General features: G+C 35.4%; 1 protein-coding gene across 1 annotated transcript in view; it reads right to left on the reverse strand.

The window, feature by feature from the left end:
• entpd1 (ectonucleoside triphosphate diphosphohydrolase 1) overlaps positions 1 to 25,850 on the reverse strand; it is a 53,758-nt gene that overhangs the window by 20,033 nt on the left and 7,875 nt on the right. Inside the window, exons 2-5 of the mRNA XM_030122518.1 lie at positions 12,786 to 12,913; positions 12,318 to 12,435; positions 2,323 to 2,473; positions 1,902 to 2,061 (exon numbers count right to left, since the gene is read on the reverse strand). Of these exons, the coding sequence (XP_029978378.1) occupies positions 1,902 to 2,061; positions 2,323 to 2,473; positions 12,318 to 12,435; positions 12,786 to 12,913 (557 nt within the window). The remainder of the gene's footprint in view (positions 1 to 1,901; positions 2,062 to 2,322; positions 2,474 to 12,317; positions 12,436 to 12,785; positions 12,914 to 25,850) is intronic.

Below are 25,850 nucleotides of genomic sequence, written 5' to 3' on the forward strand. Positions count from 1 at the left end.
CATAGTTTAGAATAAAGAGCTGTGAAGTTCTGTCAGAGACACCAATGCATTGGATTGTACAGATGTGAACTGAATTTATTTAAAGCGACAGGTCGGGGGATTTAAGTGACACTATGCGGGAATAGTCACTCTGCCGATCTTACATATTGAGGAAAATGAAAACTAAGGCTGAGTCGAACATGAGAACCAATAAGAAACAGCTTTCTTGGCAAATTTGACCTGAGTGTTGGGATAAGACCTGGAATAAGCAACTTTAAAGTCCAAGAAAAAAAGGGACAAAAATAGAAGCTGTTGTTTTTTCCACTGGACTCAGCTGTAAATATAAAGAACAGAGTTTGATGCTGAACTGTCAGCGTTTCTTCTACACAGGTGAGTTTGACTCTGAGGCTTATGAAGGTAGAAAATTATTTGTTATTATTATTTTTGCTATGTTGCCATTTGTTGGTCTGCGGTTAAGACTAAACTGTGACAGTTCTGACCTTGTTTGTTGGATTCAAACAGATCTTTAGTTCAGCTACTGACAACACAAACCGAACAGAAAACAGAGGAGATTAGTGGTTTTACTGTGGCTGTTTTCAGTCTAAAAACAGAGCTAAGCTAACAGAGCCAAGCTAACAGCTATAATGTAAACTATCAGCTGATGCAGCACATGAAGATTATAAGACACAGTGTTATTTTATGTCTCATAATCTTTAACATAATTAGCTATTTATTATTATCATTCCTACTTTGATTCTTGTTATTTTTACAAGTACTTTCTAAAAAGCAATTGTCGGGGTTTTTTTTTCACTACTGTTTTTTAGAGTTATTTTGCTATTTTTCTTGTTATTTCTGGTGTGTGTATATTCAGTGTTGAGCTGCTATTGGAACCTCAATGTCCTGAGGGCTCTGCCTAAAGGATCAATAAAGTCAATAAAGTAATCTAATGTAATCTAATATATTCTTTTTTTTTTTTTTTTAATTTAACCTTTATTTAACCAGGAAGAAAATCCCATTGAGATTAAGAACCTCTTTTCCGAGAGAGTCCTGGCCAAGAGGCAGCACAACACATAGTTACAACATACAGTTACATCATACAATAATTTACAGGACCAGTCAACCTATGTAAAACACGTGCAAGTCATTGAGTTATTCTCTAGCACTCTGAGTTTGGATTTAAAAGCATTCAGAGAGCTCTAATCTAAACTAATCTAATTTAATATATTCTAATCTAAACTAATCTAATATATTCTAATCTAAACTATTCTAATATATTCTGATCTAATCTAAACTAATCTGATATATTATAATCTAAACTAATCTAATCTAATATATTCTAATGTAATGTAATGTAATCTAATCTATCCAAATTTTATCTACTCTAATCTATTCAAATCTAATATATTCTAATCAAATATATTGTAATCTAATCTAATCTAATCTAATCTAATCTAATCTAATCTAATCTAATCTAATCTAATCTAATCTAATATATTCTAATCTAAATTAATCTAATCTAATATATTCTAATCTAAACTAATCTAATCTAATCTAAACTAATCTAATCTAATCTAATATATTCTAATCTAATCTAATCTAATATATTCTAATCTAAACTAATCTAATATAATCTAAACTAATCTAATCTAATATATTCTAATGTAATGTAATCTAATCTATCCAAATTTTATCTACTCTAATCTATTCAAATCTAATCTATTCTAATCAAATCTAATCTAATCTAATATATTCTAATCTAATCTAATCTATTCAAATCTATTCAAATCTAATCTAATCTAATCTAATCTAATCTAATCTAATCTAATAAATCAGTGCCCACTAACCACCATCTGCTAACCCTACACATCAGATTGTGGGTTCCAGCTGCAGACCACAGCCAGGCCTGTGCAGTGGACCCTCACCTGGCTGAGTCGGTCGTCCAGGTAGTTGACCGTCACCCATCCGAACGCTCCTTCTTCCTGTCCGCTGAGGATTCTGGCTCCTTGAAAGGAGAAGGGAGACTTCTGCAGAGCTTCCCCCACTGCCTGGAAAACTCGGTCGGAGGCCGAGCTGTTCTCGATACTGCACACACAAATTGATTAGAATGATTCCCATCCATAATTCAAGTAAATGCAGCAGCCTATATATCAGAAACTGGCCCTGTCATATATAATGGATGAGACGGCAGCATTACGCGCTGCAGTGAAGCTGACATGGAGATAAATCATAAAGCGAGTGGAAAAGGGCTGCTGTGACTTCCAGTGCACAGGCTGGTGTCACAGCAGCGTCCTGTGAAAAAGGCTTTCTGTGTCGGATGTATGATACAGTATTTATGTGTCATACTTGAGTAGTCTCATTCCAGCGGTGGCCCCGAGGTAAAGGGGGGTCTCCTGGTGGCGGTCCTTGGGGACTTTCAGCTGGGCCTCCTGCATGCACTCGCTCAGAGACTCCCCTGCCTTCACCGGGTCCGAGGCATAACTGGAGATACCTGGACCTGAACACAGCAAAATGTCAAGTCGTGGAACCACCACAACATATAATAAGAGGCAAGAAGAGGTGAGGAAAGAAACACCAAAGAGATTTGACCTTTATAAAGTATGGGTCTGCTGGAAACAACCCTGAAACTCCTCTGAAACAGGGGGGTTAAACACACAGTGACGCAAAATTTACACTGAAGATGTGATGAAATGTGACGCTGCTCGTTTTATTAATCCATAAAGACCCAATTTTGGTTTGTTTTTTTTCACTATATTTAGCTTTTCTTAAAGGAGTGATATTTTGTGTTTTTTTTTTAACCCTTTCATGCATGAATTATGAGAACTTTAATCAAGATTTTTTTTTCCTGAGTGTTTTTATTCCTCTTTAGGCACGAAAAAAGCAATGTGATCGATTTTTATTTATTTATTTATTTTTTTAATGAACCAATTTTTTATGGGGTTACAAAATGCTGGACACCATGCATTTACTGACATACTGTGTGAAAACTATAAAATACATTTTTTATTGCTGTTAATCTGATCTCACATTTTAATATTCTATAACCTCCTGAGACCCAGCAATGCATTTTTGTCCTCTGTAGGGGACAAGACTTTTCAGCTTTATAAAAAAAAAAAATGCTGTCCACTGCAAAGGACATTCCATAATTTAAAAAAAAAAAATCTATCTGAAAAAACTGTTGCATCATGCTGTTTCCAATCAAGACAATTATTAAATGTAAAAAAGCCAAAACCTTTCCTTTCCTGGGTCTCTAGTTATGACTCAGATATGCCCCAAAAAAATGTTGTTAAAAAACCCCTGTTAATTACAGTCTAATAACCATTAGCAATTGATGTACACTCAAATATGTTACTGCAGATCAGGATGATCAAGAACAGTAATGGTATGAATTGCATTGTATGGGATGATGCATAAGTGTCCACTGTGTTGGTTGATATGCAAGTAAAACAACAAAATCCATGAATATACAAGAGAACAACTTTGAATAGCTGTCCACTGTAGTGACCAGTATGCATGAAAGGGTTAATTTTTATGGAATTATGCATTTTCCAACATTTCCCTGTGGTCTCCATAAACTGTAAATGCTCTGCTTGGGTCTGAATTCTTCATTAATTCAACTCCACAGGTCCATCTTCAACCCTATTTCTGAGTAATGACACCAGAAAGGTGGTTTTGAGCGCTGGCCCTTTAAATGCACATGAGCCACTTCAGGCCCCGCCCCCTCCAGGTTGTTGACTGTGCTGTTCTGTCCTGTTCAACTGACAACTGAACATTTTAGGTAATCGGCTCGAAGTTTGGACATATTTTCAGTTTTTACTACAACCACTGCTGCTGATAAACAATTATGTCATACTCGGAGAAATGTTCGTCAGAAGTCTTGACCTTATATGTGCAAATGTCGTGATGTAACTAGTTATAGACGTAACAAATTAAGCAAGAATTAAAACAGGTTGTAGAAATCCACTCGATTTTTGCCGGAATGAATATAAAGATAGTTTTGCAGCACCTGGAGGGTTCAAATTCAAACTTTATGAACTATTAGGGTCCAAATACACAAATAAATGAACTAAAGACTAATAAAAGTGGGTTTAGCAAAATATGACTCCTTTAAGTGATTTATCACCATTTATTATGTCATTATCCTCTGTTTTTTGTGTTTTTTCAGTGAACATCAGGTATTTTCCAATATTTAATTCACTGATCATGTGGATGTTCATAAAACCTCAGATTAAAGTTGAAGGTTATTATATAAAAAAACAGAGAAAACTGAAGAAAAACTGACAACAAAACATATTATTAACTGAAAATAAAACAACCATCTCCAACCACTGTCATTTGTCAAACTACAGAAAAAAATTAATTGATCAGTATTTTTCATAATATTCTCCGCAGCATTTTGAATGTTTTAGGTATTTCCCTGTATTTAACTTACCGATCAGGTAAAAATATCGTCAAAAATTCAAAGATTAGAGCATTAAAAAAGAGAAAACTAAAGAAAAACGCAATTTTTTCAGCCAATATGTCATTAAGCAAACATGAAAATAGCATCTCTATCCATTGTCATTGAGCCAACTCCATGGGTTTTACTGGTGAATCAATGTTGTAGAACAGGGGTGTCAAACTCATTTTCTTCCGGGGGCCACATTCAGCCCAATTTAATCTGAAGTGGGCCGGACCAGTAAAGTAACAGCATGATAGTCAATAAATAATGACAACTCCAAATTGTTTTAGTGCAAAAAAATGACATTCAATTATGCCAGTATTTACGTTTGACTTACTGATGAAGGCTTGAAGCCAAAACGCGTAGAAGTGTTTTTTAGGTCTAGATATGACCGTGCCGTGTTAATAAAGGCGTTTTAATGTTTAAAGAGAGTGCCTTGAACTTTTCTTCGTTTGGTACCTATTTTATGAATTCCTTTTTCCAAAGAGCACATTTTTTTGGCCCGAGAAGCATTCCTTCCCATGAATTTTTAAGCCAATATTTACGTTTACAAACTATTCAAACAAAAAGGATGTGAATAACCTGAAAAAAAATGAAATTTGTTCAGAAAGATAAGTACAATCTTATCAATATTATGCCTCAACTTATCATTTATACATGTGCATTACAGATCAGATCTACAAAGGCACAAAACATTTAGTCACAGGCAAAATATTGTTAAAATTGCCCTTAATTTTCTTTAGACATTTCAGGTTGTTCATATTTGTTCAGGTTATTCACATTTTATTGTTAAAGGATAGTTTGTTAATGTAGATGTTTTCATAATTTAATGTTTTTTGCACTAAATCAAATAGAAAAAATTGGTGTTGTCATTATTTATAGGTTATTATATTATTTTTGAGCTTGATGCCCTAACTTGCATTTTGCAAATTCATCCTGCGGGCCGGATTGGAACCTTCGGCAGGCCGGGTTTGGCCCCCGGGCCGCATGTTTGACACCTGTGTTGTAGAAGATGACTGTGTTTCCACGGTAACTATGGAGCCTCTGAACATCCAAATGGGTCATATCTGATGACCATGAAAAGACAAATAACTGTATTTTACACCAATTATTCACATGTATTGATAAGATTAGTGGATCAACAGGTATTAAACATTGTAGATCAGTAGGTGGTTTTGGTCGACGGTGGCTGTTTGGGTCTTTATGGGTTAAAATAAACACAAAATATTTAATTTCCATATTGTTAGCCTCGTAACATAATTGCCTAACTCATACACAGATGGACAAAAGTATGTGGACACACTGAATTCAAGTGTTTCTTTTCTAACAGGGGTCAGGGATACAACACAATAATGACAAATGTTATAATATAATTTTATATTAGGATAAATATCATTGCATTGATTAGTTTGGTTTAAGAAAAATAAGTGGAATTCTAATAATATAATAGATCCACTGTGATTTGTAAATTGTGTTAGGAATAAGCTGAGACATTATATTATATCAACTGCATATTTTTTCAGAATGCAATTACATTTTTTCACACTAAAAAAAGAGAAAATAATGTATTATTATTATATATATATATATATATATTCATTTATGTTATTATGCCTATTATTTTACTGGTCCTGAACCTGAACTACAATGACTTTGACATCTTTGCTCTAAATTAAATATTCTGCTGCTCCAAAGAAAGGACACAACAAACAGAGTCATCACATGGAAAAAAAGTGCTTGTGTTTAATCTGCTGGAACAGTGTGTCTTGTGCCTTGTGTTTTATAGGTGCATTGTTGGAAAGGACATGAAAAGGGAGGGCAGCACATGCAGAGGATGATGATGTAAAACAGGAGATAACAGCCCAGCCCTGTCTGTTATACTTTATAGAGTCTATTCAGAGTCACTTTAATAATTCAGTGCATGACATGTGTTCAGAGGCTGGAACACTTATGATATGAACACCACTTTTGAACACCACTTTAGGTACACGACTCTGTAAAGACCTAATCTATAAGGAATTAGATGAAACTCTCGGTTCATTAAATAAAGATGAATTGAATTCTTTTTTTCTTTTTTTTTTTTAATCTCTAGAGACCTACAGCTATTATTTTTTGTCTATTTTTATTTCATTCTACTTTTAGTTCTATTCTTATTTTACTTTTTAAAATTTATTTTAGATTTATTCTATTCTTAGTTTCTTACATATTGTTTTTTTTCATTCACTAGCACTAGCACTCCTAATTTCATTGTACACACAATGACAATAAAGGCTATTCTCGTCTATTCTATTCTATTCTATTCTATTCTATTCTATTCTTTTGTTGACCTCTTTGTAACCTTTCTTAATTATTTTATCTTCTGCATTAGTCATTGAATAGCACATATTTTCCTTCATTTGATTTACTGATCATGCAGATGTTCATAAAAGTTCAAAGTAAATTCAAAGGTTCTATATTAAAAAAAAAAAAAAAAGAAGAAAAATTAAGAAAAAGAAAAGTAACATACCCATAATCCTCCTCTCATCCTCCCAAGTGCACACCCAGGCATTGGATTTATTGCCAATTTTAACATTTTCTTCTGGTTTTTATTTGTTGATGAAAAATGGGAAATGTTTTCCTCATGATAAATGAGTTCGAATGCAGTTATTGTCTTGTTATCGTCAGTAATGATGACACTTAATCACTTCCAGAATTACAGAAGAATTACAACTGCCAAAACATTTAAATCTCAGAATACATACAATAGGAGATGAGAGTCTAAAAATAAGAACTACCATGTATTAAAAGAAAAAAAATCATGTACATTTCTTTAACCCTTAACCCTTATACATTTAAAATTTCCTAACTGATTTATCACCATTTATTATATTACCCTCACTTTTCAGTAAAAAACTGTATTTTCTTATATTTAATTGACTGGTCATGTAGATGTTCGTAAAAACGCAGAGTAAATTCAAGGGTTATTATGATAAAGCAGAGAAAGCTGAAGAAAATGTGAGATTTTCAGCAAAATATATCAATAACTAGCAGCTAACGTGGGTTTTCATGGGTTTTACTGGTGAATCAATGTTGTAGAAGATAACAGTGTTTCCATGGTAACTACGGAGCCTCTGAATGTCCAAATGGGTCATATCAGATGACCATGAAAAGATGAATAACTGTATTTTACACCAATTATTTACATGTATTGATAAGATTAGTGGATGAAAACTTAAACATTTTAGATTAGTAGATACTTTTGGTCACTGCTGGTTGTTAATATACATATTATATTAATTGACTTTTTGATAAAGAGCTTCGGGTCCTTGTATCTACATTCTATAGCATAAGAAAAACATATTAATCATTGCACCTGCTGACTATGACCCTTATCAGTGCAGTTGGACAGAATCGACTGGCTGTGGTTCTTCTTTTTACCATCACATTTCAGCTTTAGAAAACCATTAACCCTTTCATGCATGAATTATGAGAACCTTAGTCAATATTTTTTTCTTGAGTATTTTTGTTCCTCTTTAGGCATGAAAAAAACAATGCAATTGATTTTTTTTTTTTTTTATGAAGATATTTTTCATGGAGTTACAAAAATGTCCACTCAGCTGGACACCATGCATTTAAGTTTTGAAGCAAAGAAACATTTATTTTAAAAATCATCATCAGAAAGCGATATACTGTGTGAAAACTATGAAATAAAAACATTTTTAATGCTGCTAATTGCTAAATTGCTACTGTTTTCTCACATTTTATCATACTCTAATATTAGTTATTACTCATGTCATGGAGATAATATCCTCGTCAGACCCAGGAATTTGACAGTTTTAGCTTTTTTTTTTTTTTACATTAAAAAATTGTCTTGATTGGAAGCTGCATAATGCAACAGTTTTTTCCCAATACATTTTTAAAATAATTTTTATTTGTTGATGGATTTGTTAATGGAATGTCCTTTGCAATGTACAGCATTTTTTAAGTGAAACTGTCAAATTTTTGTCCCCTACAGAGGACAAAATGCATTGCTGGGTTTCAGGAGGATATGCAACAAAACAAAACAAAACAAAACAAAACAATTTTTTTTTTTTTTTTTTTTTTTTTTTCCAGAAAACTGCTAATTACAGTCTAATAACAATTAGCAATTAATTTACACTCAAACATGTTAGTGCAGATCAGGTTTATCAAGAACAGCAAAGTTACAGTAATGGTCTGAATGTCAGTGTATGGGATGGTGCGTAAGTGTCCACTGTGTTGGCTGATATGGAACTAAAACAACAAAACCCATGAATATATAAGAGAACAGCTGGAGAATGGCTGTCCACTGTAGTGACCACTGTGCATGAAAGGGTTAATAACTCTACAGATTTGCATTTTTCAGTTATTTTGGCCTATGCTCCATAAAGATTAGCTTGTCCACTTTCCTGACAGATTTAATACCACTGATACAGAGATGAAACGATAAGCAGCTGATTGTTCGAGGAGAGATTACACAGATCGATCCGGCAGCTGCTGCATCACTGATTTATGATGACTTCACATGCAATTCATTAAAGCTGCATTATGTAATACTTTTGGCATCAGTGGGTAAAAATTCTATTAGTTCTTTTCAGTATATTGTAATTTAGGTGGATTTGATTTGATTTGATTAATTGTTTATTTCAAATAGCAACATTTAAAACCAATACATCAAGAAAAATGAATTAAAAAAGAAAAGAAAAGAAGACATATTTGAGAAGGATCTGACAATCTACAGTTTAATTTTGTTATTTTAGGTTGTGTTGAATAATTACAGACCAATATTCATATTATCTGGTTGAAATAATTGAGTCTTTCATAAACTGTCAACATAAGAACTTCATCAAAAGATACTGCGTCATGTTCCAATATCAAGGTTTTAGGTCCTTTAATAACATTGTTTCATCAAAATTTTATTCTTAATGCCCAAGATAAAAAAACAAAACAAAAACACACCGTGCTGCCATATGTGTAGACCTCTTAAAGGCACTTGATGCTGCTAATCATCTGCTTTTATTGACTTTAACTGATGTTGATTTTCATTCCCATATTTCTGCCCGGTTCAGTAACTATCCATATGGTCAGCAGTAAGGGTGTCCCACAAGGATCAATTGTAGGTCCTGTTCTTTTTATTATGTATATTAATAATATTATTTCTCCCTAAAACTGTGATGTATGTTTATACGGAGATGACAATATAATATAATAGCTGTGGAGATACAAAAGTTTTTATGTAACAAAAAAAGACCCAAACAACCACTGGCTATTAAAATCCTCTATCATTATAAAATGTTTAATAACTTCTGATCAATTAATCATATTAATACATGTAAATAATTGGTGTAAAATACAGTTATTCATCTTTTCATGGTCATCAAATATGACCCACTTGGATGTTCAGAGGCTCCGTAATTACTGTAGAAACACCATCATCTTCTACAACATTGATTCACCAGTAAAACCATGGAGTTGGATCAATGACAGTGGATGGACACACTTAGTTTATGTTCAGTTAATGATAAATTTTGTTGGAAAGTCACAATTTCTTCCTTTTTCTCCATTTCTGATGTCATGACAATGAACTTTAAAAATACCAGATTTTTATTGAAAAAAATGAAAAATACTGAGGATAATATTATAATAAATGGTGATAAATCACTTAAGAAAGGTTAAATAGAGAGAAAAATTAATTTGGGAAATACCACAGAGGTGACACTGGGTTAATGCACCCTAAGCTACATTTATTGATCTCAAAAACACTAGGATTAATGCTGTTTACAAGAAGAAGGGATGTGAGAGCCAGAACTTTAACTGTAAATGGATCAGTAATTGAGGGAGTTATACCTTATAAGTACATCTGTGTCTGAATAACTTACATCTAAATACTATATTGAACATTGGCTTCCTGTATTGAAACAGGGTCAGCTTTTTAATGCCCTGTAGGAAAAACCTTGTCGAAGCAAAAGTCCATTGATTGATGACGGTGACGTGATTTATTGACATGTTTTTGCATCTGCTCTTAAGTCCATGGATGTAGTTTTTCACTCTGCAGTCGGGTCCATTACTGGGGATGTTTATAATACCCACAAATGCATCTTGTATAACAAGTTCAGGTAATTTTCTTTGTATTAAATAACCAAATATGCAAATGTCCTTGTTTATTTATAAACCTCTTACAGAGTTGGCCCTCCCATATCACACCCCTGTTACAGTTGTCATATGGAAATCACCAAACTCATCCAACAACTGGCTTTCTCCGTAAGTCCCACATGTTTTTATTCACTTGATGGAACCATTTACAAAACAGCCGGAAATTGAACAGTCTGGTCCCATTTAGAGAAATTAAATCCATGGTCATAAATCATTCATTCTCTGTCTACATATGCTTCAGATAATTGCTGCACTTTTATCCTTCATGTGTTTAAACTGCTTTTATATACCTTATATACCTGTTTTAATCTATTTTTACTAATGTTATTTTCAGTGTGTGTAAAAAAAAATTAGAATAGAAGCAAAAAAGAAAAAAAATGACAGCAAAGTGTAATGGCAAGCATGTTCAACTAAAAAAGAAACTAATAAAAATAAGCTAAAATTAAAAACAATTTATATACTGTATATGCTATATATTAATGCAGAATACACAAAATGAGGGCAATTGGCAGAATTGCAGAAACATCTGTGTAAGACTACACATGTATACACACATGCATACTTGATGCATACATATCTATGTACACATGCCCACATAATCTCACACGTGTCCACATATGTGTAAATGCATACATATACACACACAATGCTCAGCAGTTCTAGGTGTTTGTGTCCATTAAACAGTCTGATGGCTCTGTTGCTCATTTTAGAAACTCAGAAAAGTTTTTCACATTCTATATTTAGGTGCTTCTCTGAAACTGGGTTTATTTTGGTATCTGGTTCTTTGACAGCTTTTTTAGACCCAATAATAAAAGGTACAATTAAGCATATTTCCCCCCAGGATGGACCTAATGATGACCTCAGTAAAATGCTAAACCATTATACCCTTGCCCTGAGCCATCCCAAAATTAATGAATTTTTAATAAAATATTGAGGCCAAAAATAGGACCCAAATCAGGACAGGAAAAGCTACCTAGGTTTCAGTGCATTTGATCTGGAAAACATGGCTGTAAATGGTCTTATATAGCGCTATAAATAAAGACACTGTGTTAAATGTGTCGATCCTAGTGGTTTTTCTAATCCAGACATGTGGGTTTTTCATGAATCTCAGTCTCATTCCAGGTTTCGCACATAACCCAACATGTCCACTTGCATTACATGCAGAACCTGCCCATTTAAACACAAATAAATCGTGAGTGAGTCATTTTTGTGAAACACTCTGCCTTGCATATTTACTTCAATTCCCAAAATGTACCCGTGAGAGAAAAAAAAGATATTAGAAAAAATATTAGCGCATAATTTTTGTGTCCTTTTTACTGTGTTACATGCAGATTTTTGTATGAAAATAATATAAAAATCATATAAAATGTGTTTTATCTGAAAAATAGTTTCTCTTTAATCTCAATAAGTATTTATGTTTAAAACAGACCCAAAGTGCTTCCACACTTGCTTCTTAACATTAGTCTACATCTGGTTTGAATTTTTAGCCCCTCTGTCCTGTTTTTAAGAACCAGTTTCATTGATGCACTCATCTATATTGACTCTTTTTTCTACTTGGACATAGAGGAGAGAGCTGCAGAAGGAGGGTGAACATCAATAACTCACCTTGTTCACCTTATGGGATTTGAGCTATAGCTCCTGCATGTTCACACACTCTTGTCTTACTATTTGCATTAGTGACTCTACACTTGATTACACTTGAATGCCAGGGCTTACTGTGTGTGTGCATGTGACGTATTGTGCAGCATACCTTTGACTTTGCAGGAATGGGTCTGTTCAACCCTGCCTGTGTTGTTATCCTTCTCTGCTGGCCACTCGTAGATATACAAAGCTGTGTGGGAGGAGCCGGCGTCCAGCACAATCCCATACTGGAGCAGAGATAGGAAGAATCAGATATAGAAAATGGACTGAACATCCATTGAAATGATCAGATACGGACAGATTTCAACAACAGCGTCATGTGCAAACAGAGCTGTGAGGCTGGGGTGTAAACGCTTTAGGGTCAGAGTCTGAGAAAAAAAGAGGAGATGATTTTATCTTTATCAGCATCCGCTGGCCTTATATGGACGTGGATTTTCAGAAGCAGTAGTACAGGTTAAGGTCGTATTAGCTGGAGTCCATATTTGGACTGTGGACTTTGGACACAGATCCTCCTGTAACAGTGGACTCCCACTCTGGGAACAGACTCAAACCTTTTACTGTTTCCCCTCTACTGTACCTTGTACTTTTGGTGGAGGGGCTTGTTCTGCAAAACGGCTACCGTCACCAGGGCAACAATCGCTATGACACCAATCACAGTGATGATGATGGTCACGGGCGTGTGCCAGAGGTTCTTCTCTTTCATCTCTGAGAGCGGGGGCGGAAAGACAGACAAACAGGAAGGCGAGGCGAGAGGGTAGAAAGGGGAAGATGGGGACAGATTGGAGAGAAGAAGGGGGTGTGTGTTAGCCAGGGCTGCGTCCAGATGTGAGTGATGTCACAGCATGTGTGTTTTATGTATGTGTATGTGAGAGAGAAGCCCTCCCAGGGGGGGCCGGGAGTGTTTAATTGTGTTGTTTTGTAACCAAGGACTACAGATGGGTTTGTGAATGGTGTGTCTGAACTCCAGCCAAGCCATCCATTGATCCTTGGGGCAGCACGTTTGAAGGGATATTCCATTCCGGCACCGCAGAATTAGAAATGGAAATGATTAAAAGCAAAGATTTTGACCCACATTCTTGTGGAAACAGGCCACCTGGTTAGCTCAACCTTTGTACACACAACCCAGCGAGTGGTTTCAATCAAAATAATAACTTCTACCACTTACGTAACATGGAGATGTTGACCTTTATGAATGAGTCTAGTCCACAGGTGTCAAACATGCGGCCCAGGGGCCAAATCCGGCCCGCCAAAGGGTCCAATCTGGCCCGTAGGATGAATTTGTGAAATATAAACTGAATACAAAGTGAATACACTGAAGATATTAACAATCAGTGGTGTAAAAATCATTTTAATTCAAGTTCCACATACAGATTAATAAGATGTCAATTGGGTCAGAACAGTAAAATAGTATCAGAGTAACTTATAAATAATGACAACTGCAGATTTTATCTTTGTTTTAGTGTATAAAAGGAAAATTACATGAAAATGTTCATATTAACGAACCATCCTTTTACAAAAAATGTGAATAACCTGAATATGAACATCCTGAAATGTCTTAAGTGAAATAAATGCAATTTTACTGATATTCTACCTGTTACTAAATGTTTTGTGTATTTGTTATTGTCATGTAAGTTGTAACGCGCATGTTTAAATTATAAATTGATAAGACGAGGCAGAATATTGTTCAAATTGCACTTGTTTTTCTTCACACATTTCAAGTTGTTCATGTTATTCAGATTTTTAAGGAAACGTTGTAGATGTAAACATTATCATAATGTAATTTTACTTTTTTCACTGTTCTTATTTTACTGTTCCGGCCCACTGGAGATCATATTGGGATGAATTTGGCCCCTGAACTAAAATCAGTTGGACACTCCTGGTCTAGTCTGATAGAGAGTTGGCATCTGCTAAATAATGACTTCTACATCCCATTAAAGGTATTAGTTTAATCCTGACTCTGTTGGTTTAGTGTGCAGGTAACTACACTGTTTCCATTCCTTGTTAAAGTCCAGTTTCCACATGCATGCTCCTGAAATCAGATCCCACTGTAGCTCCTATATTTCCACTTTACAAAGGCATAAAAGAGGGTGTAACAGTTCAGGCTGTGTGTACTCTGAGGGCTATTGTGAGGGGAAAGGTAGATGAGCTGAATGAATGGTTAATCACACTTACTGTAATCACACAGCTTGCGGTAACCTGGCAAACAGCCTGTGAACGCACATGACAGCTGGAAAAGCATACGGCGATTCACTGCGTAGAGTCTGAACTGACGGTCAAGTACAGTGCACGGTGAAAGAGCACACACACAAACACAGCTGTGCTGCTTCAGCCAGACCATAGTACTGATACTGATAGTAGCCTTTAACCTGACCTTTAGTACCTGACGCAGACGCTGAAAGTGCATTAAAGCAGCACAAACAGAGAAAGAGAGAGCAGAAGAGAACACTTACCTCTGCTGTCTACTTCAATGAACTTAACACTGACAGAGGAGGGAGGGAGGGAGGGAGGAGGTTCAGAAAGAGAAGGGGGGGGGAGTAAGAGAGAGGAGCAAGTGGGAAAAGGGGAGGAAAATATGGAGAGGACAGGAAGAGCAGAGAGTGGACAGGGGGAGGCAGCAGGGTGATAAGACCAAGGGAAGTTTTTCCGTCGTGGCCGGACAGAGGATTAGAATAGAGCTGTGTGTGTTTGTGTGTTTCTGGTGGAGCAGCTCTGAAGCACCGAGACTGGCATTTCCTCCCCAAGCTGGGACAGCAAAGACGGTCACTATGGAGACACAGTCACTGCGAGCGTGCACGCCGGTGTGCACGTGAACCCCGTAAAAGGAACTCTCTTTCTGTCCGTGGGCTAATGAGAGTCATCCCAGCATCCTTCACTCTCTCTCTCTCTCTCTCTCTGTGCTTTCTGTGTAGGAGGGAGGGGAAGTGGGGACTCCCTTGTTTAGCTGTTTTTTATTACAGGCAGCCTGTGATGTCATCTCTGTGACGGATCGGAATCCCCTGCTTTCCCCTGTGTGTGTGTGTGTGTGTGTGTGTGTGTGTGTGTCCAAGTGCGTCCGTGTTTGTGCGCTCAGAGAATAGGGATTTCTGAAGACGTTAGTGTGTTTGCAAGTGTGCAGATCCAAACATGACCTGCCTGCAAATTCTCCCAGTCCATTCACAGAGTAATTTTGTTGGGGTTTTCTTTTCCAGGCTTTGACCAATACCAAACTCAGCAGGTGGAGGAAGTACTTAAATCCTACACTTGAAAATAAAAGTACTGAGAAAATTAAAAGTATAGAAGTATTGTTAGAAAGACTACTTAAAGTATGAAAAGTAAAAGTAGTCATTGTGAGTTAAAATGATCCATATCAGTGTTTTCTCTAAGAACTAATAATTAACAGGTGTTGTAAAGTCATGGAAAAAATGATTAGACTAACTCCTGTGTGTATCATGTGACTAAAACAGACAGAAAAGAAAACATGGAATGTCTAAAAGCACTGTTTTTATCAGTACAATGCCATAGCTACTTACGTATGAACTGAAGTGATTTTGGTTATTATCAAGAAAACTATGGAAAATGGATAGATATCAGCTTGAAATTCAACTACTATGAGCTGTTTTTGTTGTTATCATTATATGTGTCCAAACAAATGTATCTTTAGTTGTACCAGGCATTAAAATGAACGAGAAATGGAAGAAAATAAGGGTGGTCTAATAATTTTATTTACAACTATATGTAGTATTTATATTTCAAGCTGTACTCCACACTGCTAACCGCTTAAACACTTCTTTTCTATATAGTATTGATATTCCAAATTCTCACCATCAGGGGTCAGTCTGATACCATGACACATTTAGTACTACCAAAACCACCAACGAATCAACACTACTTATCCACAGATGGAATAGTATAAAGCTCATTGTTTCCACACATCTGTATTATGGTATCATTAAGTTTTCTTCTTCAAACTAAAACTCATAGATGCTTATTTTGACTCAAAATAACCCAGTCTTATAATCTTCATGTGTTACATAAGCTGATAGTTGACATTAAAGCTCTGTTAGCTTAGCTCTGTTTTTAGACCAAAAACAGCCACAGTAAAACCACAAATCACTGGTTTTCTTTTCGGTTTGTGTTGTCCGTAGCTGAATTAAAGATCTGTTTGGAATCCAATAAACAAGGTCAGAACTGTCACAGTTTAGTATGAACCGCGGATCAACAAACAGCAACTTAGCAAAGACAATAACATCCCATAATAACTTTATACATCCATAAGCCTCAGAATCAAACTTGTCATTTTAGCATCAAACTCCATTCTGTTCATTTACAGCTGAGTCCAGTGGAGAAAACAACAACAGTGATTCTAGCTTTTATCACTGAGTAGCTTTCTTTGACTCTAAACATTGTTTCTTAATGGTTCTCATCCCATCTGGTCACTTTCTGATGCTTTGGTTAAAGGGCCCATAGTGTTAGTTTTCTTCACCAGAGGAGACCAGCAGAGTGACTCACTACTCCCTCTAGTGGTCACATAAATCCACTGACCTGCGGCTGGAAACAAATTCACTTCATATCTCTGCAATCTAATACACTGGCATCTTTGACAGAACTTCACAGGTGTTCATTCTCTACACCAGGGGTGTCAAACATGCGGCCCGGGGGCGAAAACCGGCCCGCCAAAGGTTCCAGTCCGGCCCGCGGGATGAATTTGCAAAACTACACTTAAGATATTAACAAATCAAGGATGTCGAACTCGTTTTAATTCTGGTTCCACATACAGGACAATGCGATCTTAAATAAAATAATATCATAATAACCTATAAATAATGACTCCAAATTTTCTTAGTTTATTGTGAAAAACATAATATACATTACACCTATAAATAATGACAACTCCATGTTTTTCTCTTTGTTTTAGTGTAAAACCTTACAGTAAATTATGAAAATATTAACATTTACAAACTATCCTTGAACAATAAAATGTGAAAAACCTGAAATTTTGTAAGTAAAATTTAAACATTATTCTTCCTGTTATTAAATATTTTGTGCCTTTGTAGATCCAATCCATAATATGCATGTATAAATGGTAAGTTGAGGTGTAATACTGTTAAAATTGCACTTATTTTTCTCAAGAAATCTCTTTTTTTTTTCAGGTTATTCACATAATTTAGGTTTGGATAGTTTGTAAATGTACATATTTTCATAATTTAATTTTGATCGTACTAAAACAAAGAGAAAAATTTGGAGTCGTCATTATTTACAAGTTATTATGCTGTTGTTTTACTGGTCCGGCCCACTTGAGATCAATTTGGGCTGAATGTGGCCCCTGAACTAAAATGAGTTTGACACCCCTGCTCTACACTATGATGATAACATTTAAAATATATATTTTTTTGTAAATATTTGACGGTAGAGATACCACATATACCTCTTTTAATATATAAGCTGCATTTTATTATATTTACCCCACCCCCAGAAGGGGAGGCAAGTGGTATTTTTTTTCGGTTCAGTTAGTTAGTTAGTTTGTTTGTTAACACTTTAGCAGCAAAACTATTGTTGAATTCATACCAAATTGGGTTTATATATTACCAGTGACCCAGAATAAATGTCAATACATCTTAATTCTTTCTTTTTTCCCTTTACTTATAATGGACGAAATTTCACATGTCTATAAAAACATCAATTTTGTTTCAATTTACTTCAAACTTGGCACATATATAGAGGCAATTGTTATACATCACTCTGACATAAAGCTAAGGCATATGTATTTTTTCACATTTTGGGTAAATTTTTTTCACACTATTTTCCTAATATTGTGGTACTCTGCCATTATAAAGGATCAGGAAATCAGTCAAAAAAAAAAAAAAACATCCATAAAAAAATTCATAATTTCTAATCAACTCATTTAAAAAAAATTTAACTTGTTTTAATAAATTAATGCCATTGAGGAACTGATTGAACTTGCTGTTGGTTAAAATTTTGAGCTCTGAGGGTGAAGGTTAGAGTCTGAGCTCTTGAAATAATATCAAGCAAATAATATAAAAACAGAAAAAAGTCATGAAAACATACAGTGCATTTATTTTTCCAACTTCATGATTATTATTACAACACAAGGGTGTAGAGTAAGCTTTAATATGTGCGAGGGGTGGGGTTTGTTGTGCCTGGCACCACTTGTTTATTATTATATGTTTTACTGCTGCATGTTAATATTTACCTCAACTATATTGACTGTTGAAGGTTTAATCTATAGAAATCCATCATCTTCTATAAGATCATCTCATCTTTGCTGTCTCGTCAGAACTACATATCTCTGTAAACACCTGTAAAAACACCTGCACAATTAGGCTAGCATTTCTTGACCACAAAAAATCCCTTAGTTCATAATCTGGTTTCTCTGCTCGACTCTCTTTACCACAGCTACTTTCTAAAGCTGTAAAATTAGATCTTTTATGTAGAATCTGACCTTTTCTCCAAGTTCAACACAGACAGGTGTGAGTTCATCAAAACCACACACACACACGAACCAAACCGGACTGTTCAGTACCTCTAAAATAAAAATACAAGATACAGCTGGAAAATATAACTCAGAATATAACAACTTAGACTTTGCAAAAATAAAAAGACTCTTCAAGCAAAACAACTTGTAAAACAAAGATTAAGCAAACAACTTATAACCTTACATTTCCTTTTCTTCTTTTCCATTTTGGTTCATGATGTATGATTTATGATGTTCATCTGACATTTTAGAGCTAGTCAAAGTCACACATTCATCTTCCATTTAATACGATCTGTACTACATCTCTGAAAAATCAACCTATTTCTCCTGCGGTCACCTTTGTCATGGTGCATTTCCAGTGCCTCTAACAACTTTGTTAAAGAGTTTGAAGAGCAGTTTTCTTGAGCAAAAAAACAAAAAAATATGTGTGTACTGGAGTAAAAACTACAATATATGCCTCCTGACATGCAGTTGAGTAGAAGGATAACAGTGCATAAAATGGAAACACTCAACTAAGTACTTCATCTTGATTAAAAATACCTGTTGACCAAACCTTTGTTCCTACAGAGATGACTCAAAGCTTCCCACATTAAGGAAACACAAACACACGCTGCCTTCACAAAATATCCTGCAATTGTTTGACCAGATCTGTTGTAATTTCCACAGTTGTCTGAGTGAAAAAAGCAAAGTTCAAAGCTGCTGCTCTTGTTTTCAAACATTACTCAGGCTCTACAAAATGCATACAGACCGAAAACAAAAAGACAACAGAGGTTAGACTTTATCATTAATAACCATGACTGAGCTGTAACATGTGTGCTATGGCCATTTATCAAAGGCTCTTTAATTCAGCAAAACAGTGCTCCTTGGTGTGGTTTTGGTTATGGCTGAACTGAATAACCATGTATTTCTATTCTTATTCTTCCAGTGTGCTCTTAGATCTGAAGAGAACCTGTTTCCTGATACTTGCCTTCAAGCTGTATTCCTCAGATAATTATAAAATTAGCATCAGAAAATAATAAAAAACAGTGAATTTAGCATAGGGATAAATAAATGTCATCTGTATCTTTAGAATTTACTAGCATTTGCTCTGTCCAAAAGCTTATACATATTTTGTTATTAATATTATTTATTAAATATATGACAGACCAAAGTGACCAAGAACAGACTGTAATATCATTAAAGTAAAGATTAAAGATTATAATAGGATTTCATTGGTGCAACTTTTAAGAATGAAAGTAAAAGGAAGAAAGAGCTGATTCATGACCATAAGCATGAGTTACTATTTGACATTTAAGTTACGGTGATCATCACTAAGAGACCAGCGAGGTTCACATGGAGATTAATTCATTCATTAATCAAACCATAGTTTAGTTCAATGCACTGGTCGGGCAGTTTGACAATTAAACAAACCACAAACTTGTACATATGCTTAAATGTACGAGTTACAAATAACACCTTTAAATGCAGCACAGTGAGTATGATGTGAAAGTACATTAAAAATCTTTGGGTTTCTGTAAAAAATTACAGAATGGCTATCTTCTTCCAATATAAAATGATTATGTGGTTAACCTTTATGCCTCCTTAAACCCTGTTTTATTATGATTTCATCACAAATTACAATGATACACATTATCCCTTAGTCGCTACAGTATTAACTCCAGCGACCACTTAACTTCAGATATCCATCATTTATCCCCTAACGATGGTGGAACTGTTTTATGCACTCTTCTAAATGGAATGCAAACAACAGGCTTTTACTCCACCAGGACATCTTAAAGCTTTCACATAATTGTTTTAATTAATTCCATGTTTATCTTGGTGTTTTCCATCTGTTTATTATGTTCCTATGAATGTTTATCACTCACACGTCTCTCTTGGAAAACAGGATTGAATACAGATTAAGTCATAGTCTATGCATGGAATTAAACTAAATTAAATTAAATAGCATCAGATGGTGGAGCTGCACTGACATTTTATTTTCACTCAGTAGGATTTTCTGGGCAAGAATAGGGTAATCAGTTTGCAGGATGCTGATTGGTGGATAGGTTATACACCTGCTAGGACAGGTGAAGTCTCTTCAAATGGAAGATTAATCAGCTAATTGTGACAAACGATGGATGTACGACAAATTATACGTTATGATAGTTTTATTTTTGAATTTTTGTCATAGAAGTTGGAAGTTTTGCTTATGTGTGCAGCACTGACACGTTTGGCTAGTAGCTGCTTAAGCAAGCTAAGGTAAGATAAACTAATGGGAATATGGGATTTTGAATGTTAAATGTTTGAAGGTTGATGGTCAAAGGGTAATGAACGTCATCAGTCAGTAATTCAGTCTCTGCATTTTAACCAGCGTCTTACAACACCTGACTTTAGCGTCACTGATTAGCATTAGCAATTAGCCCATTAGGAGCAGTGAGCTATCTTAATATTCAATACGCGCGGGAACGAACTCCAAGTGATTTTTTTGAGTGTTTTTTGGATAAAGATTTGCTTGGACTTGACGTCACATTCAAGGTCAGTCAGAAAACACACCCTAAAGTGACCGGAAAAGATGTGTTTCCGCAGGTTTAACCGAATTTCACATTAATAGTAGCTGCTAGTAGCTGCTAAGCTAACGGCTAATGAGACGCTAGTTGATTGCTCGATCACGATGCTAGCTTGCTAATTGGGAGTAGCGTCGAGTTTGTGGAGCTTGTGCTACGTTAAGGAAATGTGTTTGGGTTGAGTGGAATCTGGATGCAAGGTCGATGAGGATTTATGGGACCTCTGATTAGAAACTGGCTGGGCAGATAAAGTTTGTCAACGTTTTATAGTTAGTATTTTTTAATCTAATCTACTGTATCACACTCCAGTCCGGTAGGTGGCGGTAATGCGCATGTTCAGTCGAGTGCCGGCCGGCCGGCCGCCAATCAAAACAGAAGAAGAAGAAGAAAAAGAAGAAGACGCCATGTTTACCGGAAAAGCCAAGTGTCAACGCCAAAAGTGGAACAAGTTGAAGCACTGACGCAGAAAATTAACGGTAAACCTACTTTCTTAATCGTTAATTTTAATCCCTTCTTGTGCTGCTTTGTATTTAATGTCTCCATAAACTGCTGTTGGTGTGCTTAACTGTGAAAAACAGACGTACAGGTGTTCCTAACAAGCTGCATGCTACCATGGAAAATAATCACCCACATTGTTTATTACTCTCTGACTGTGAACAACACTTTTAATTAGTTGCACATGTTGCGGCCATACACGATATAAAGATATCTGTATTACATAAAACTACTGTCAGATGTGTTACAAGGACATTCAATCACGCATAAACATCCACATGTGACACAGAATGCATCTCTCATGACGTGTTGTGTAGATAAAGTTGTATTGCGAGAGATAAATACTAGGTGTGGCGTTTTCTGATAAGATAAGTGGATCTCAACACTAAATAACAATCATTTAGATAAGCTAATGGTATTTATGTGACACAACCTCAGACACTTATTTACCTTGACTGACAGGATTACACTCCACCAAAAAACATATGCATCTTGTGAAATTGTGTTCTCAAGCAGCAACAGGAGGTGTTTGCTTTACCCTTGAGTGGCAAGGAATGTATGGGAGCTTTATTTTAGTGTGGTATCATCATTAGTGGTTTAGACCAAGCATATGTTTCCACAGTATTCACCCCCCTTCTTCCTACATTGGACTTTTCATTCATTCATTTGGCTTTTTCACTTCCTTCTTTTTCAGTCTTTCATGTTAAGCACTTGATACATGTGGGACATTTGCTATTTATTAATGTTTTGTGAAACTTTGATCTTAGACACGATTACAAAGAAGTGGACTTCATTTCCCGGTTGTGTCACTAACTAATATCCGCTGTTTGAACTGGATTATGTCATTCTTGACATTTCTGACACCATTAGTTGCAGCTACATGGAAAGTTTCTAAAATATGATTGAAATCATTCTGATCAAAGACTCTAAAATGTTCACATGGTTACTAATCCCGTAAAATGTGTTTTCTTGCCCAAACCATTTAATTAGTAAGTTCTTTGACATGTTTAAAGTAATTACTTGCATTCTGCGGGGAAATACAACAAAAGAAGTGGTTTCCAGATTTTTATTCTTATGATTAAGATTTCCAACAACCTGTTCTGTTATTACAAGCTATTAGACCATTATGGCATTCAATAATCCCCTAAAGTGAAAATAACATGATCACCTGAGAATTGCTAAGAAACAACTTTTAGAATCAAAGAAAGCGACTTTGTTATAAAAGCTAGAAGCACTGTTGTTTTCTCCAATGAACTCAGCTGTAAATGAAAAGAATGGAGTTTGATGCTGAAATGTCAGTGTTTTTTCTGCATGGATTGTGAGGCTTATGAAGGTATAAAGTTAAAACGGGATGTTATTATCTTTGCTAAATTACCATTTGTTGATTTACGGTTCAGACTAAACTGTGACAGTTCTGACCTTGTTTGTTGGATTCCAAACAGATCTTTAGTTCAGCTATTGACAACACAAACTGAACAGGAAACAGACGTAATTTCTGGTTTTACTGTGGCTGTTTTCGGTCTAACAATCGAGCTAAACTAACAGTGTGATAATGTAAACTATCAGCTGATGCAGCACAAAAAGATTATAAGACCCAGTATTATTTTAAGTGACTGTTAAAGTAACCATCTATAAGTTTTAGTTTGAAGAAAAATTGTAAAAATGAGCTTTATGCTTTATTCAGTGACTGATACGGTCTGTGGATACATAGTATTGATTCGTTGGCGGTTTTGGTTCTATATGTGTTCTGGTACTAGACTCTCCCCTGCTGGTGAGAGTTTGAAATGCCAATACTACGTAGAAAAGTAGTTTTAAAGCGGTTTTCAGCGGTTGAAGTGTTTCTGTTCCTCCCAGAAACTCATCATATGACCTAATGGTACCCCCATGTGGGTGAAGCATGCATGGAAAGAAAAAAACAGATCATGTGTTTACAGTAGTTTCCCCAGTTGATCAAACATTTGCACCATCATCACTTTCATTCTGATCAGACCAGTCTCTTAAGTTTGAGGTGTTTACTTGAGACATTTTTATTCTGTTTGGTTTGTTATTTCAAGTCCAGGGTAACTATAACCACTGATGTCCACTACTGCTATGTGTTGTACCATTACTGCTAATGGGTAAATGTGATTCTTAGCTCGGAATGCATTACTTGCACCACATATTTGGTTACTTGTAATAAGGTCTGTTGACTTTAACGACATCTTATTAAGTCAGATGTTTCCCAGAGAACTTAATGGGCATACTTATGTGTGATGCATCCTGAGTGTAGTACAAATAATTTAGCTGATGTATGACTATTGGATTAGTAATATTAGACAAGTATAGTAAAGTCTGTATTATTTTTAATCTCCTCATATTTGAGTTTAATATCATTACAAAAACTTAGACTTCACACCGTATTATACATGTCATATATCATATTATGTAAGATGTTAAACAGCATTTAATGTGTTATCTCTGTTTACCAAAATGTCATACAGGGAGAATTATTACCAAGCCAATGTAATCTATAGAGGCATTTTTTTCCATAAAAGTACGCAAATTGAGTTCAGCTCTTGGTTTAAAAAAAAAAAGCAGTGAATTCCAACTGTCAACTCTGGTGGTATTACTGCAGGACTGGCAGCTTGCGTCAATAAATTTATGGAATTCTTTAGATTATTTCTTAAAGACATGAGCTGAAAATGAAGCAAGAGTGAAACCATGTGAGATCGGCGTATATTTTTTATTTGGACGTCTTTTCCTGTGGCTTCACCATCTGTGATTGTGAGATTTTTATTTTACTTGTTTTACAGAGCCTTTACCCTATGGATTGCCACATGCTTTTTATTTATTTTTTTTCTTCCACTGCGCCTCATTACTTGCCTTGATTTATGCTGCTGTGACTGTAGCTGTTGGTGTAGCTCATGTAGAATGCATGAGAACATCTGTGACGTATCTGCTGTTTGAAGGAAACAATCAGCCCTGGCATTAATAAATGACTCTGTTAATGTCATCTGGCGCCGATCACAAAACTGTTTTAATTACAGAGGAAGTCAAAGTCCATGGAGGAGGTGGTTACAGTAAAGCTGTAAAGGTGTCCTGGTCTGGCTTCATCTACAACCATCCTCCTCTAGTTACTCAGAAGTCTGAGTCAAGAATGAGACATTTAATTTATTTCCACTCAGTCCATCTCTGGTTTGTTTCCTAGACAAAAGTCTCATGTGTTAGAAGCAGCTCTTTGTCTCATGTCAGAGCATGTGTGATCACTTACAAACGATGACAACACCGGCAGGCGACTAAACAGACATGAACGCAAACACAATCATGACGACGCATGTTGAGACAGAAGACAGAGGCTTACCTGCGTTACAAATCAAGTGCATGAGATCACAGAGCTTATCCAGGAACTGTCAGAGCCTCAGTACAGTTAGAAACACGACCCTATAGGCTTCACAAACACGCTTTAAGACTTTTATCACTGTACTGAAATAACGCAATTGAAGTTTTGCTTCCTCAAAATCCTGGAAAATGCCTAAGTTTCAAAATCAAGGGTATTCCTCTGGAGATCTTTCTGCTCAACAAAAAAAAAAAAAAAAAAAAAAAAGAAGAAGGAAAAGCAACCTGCTTGGTTCTTGTAATGTATTAATAGTCAGTGTGTTTCCGCGGTCAGATAAGACATGTAGTTTTAGTAAAGAGACTATTTTTAATCAACCTTCGTCTTCAGTGTATGTAGACAGAAAACATATGATTAAAATAATAAATTATCCATGACTTAAAAAAAGAAATGCAAGGAACCTCAACCATAACAGTTGCATGTATATTGACCAGTTCTTTACTGTAATGAATGGATTAACACATGCTTTTTATCCAATATTCTGTATTTTCAGTTATCAACAAAGTGTAGAAGTTGTGTTTTTTGCTCTTCTGTCCATTCAAAAGTAGTCATGCTGCTGTTTATCCGTGTTTGGTGCTAGATTTGATCAGTCTGCTGTGATTAGATGTTTCTTTATGTGGCTATAGTTGTTTAAGTGGCCACAACACTGATTATATGTATGTGAATATCAGTAGTGTACTAGTCTACTAATTCTATTTACAGTGTCATTTAATTAACTAGTTTTCTTGTTCTTTCTATTTTCTGTCTATTTTTATGGTG

The sequence above is a fragment of the Sphaeramia orbicularis genome, chromosome 19 (assembly GCF_902148855.1).
Source record: "Sphaeramia orbicularis chromosome 19, fSphaOr1.1, whole genome shotgun sequence".
Classification (NCBI taxonomy): Eukaryota; Metazoa; Chordata; class Actinopteri; order Kurtiformes; family Apogonidae; genus Sphaeramia; species Sphaeramia orbicularis.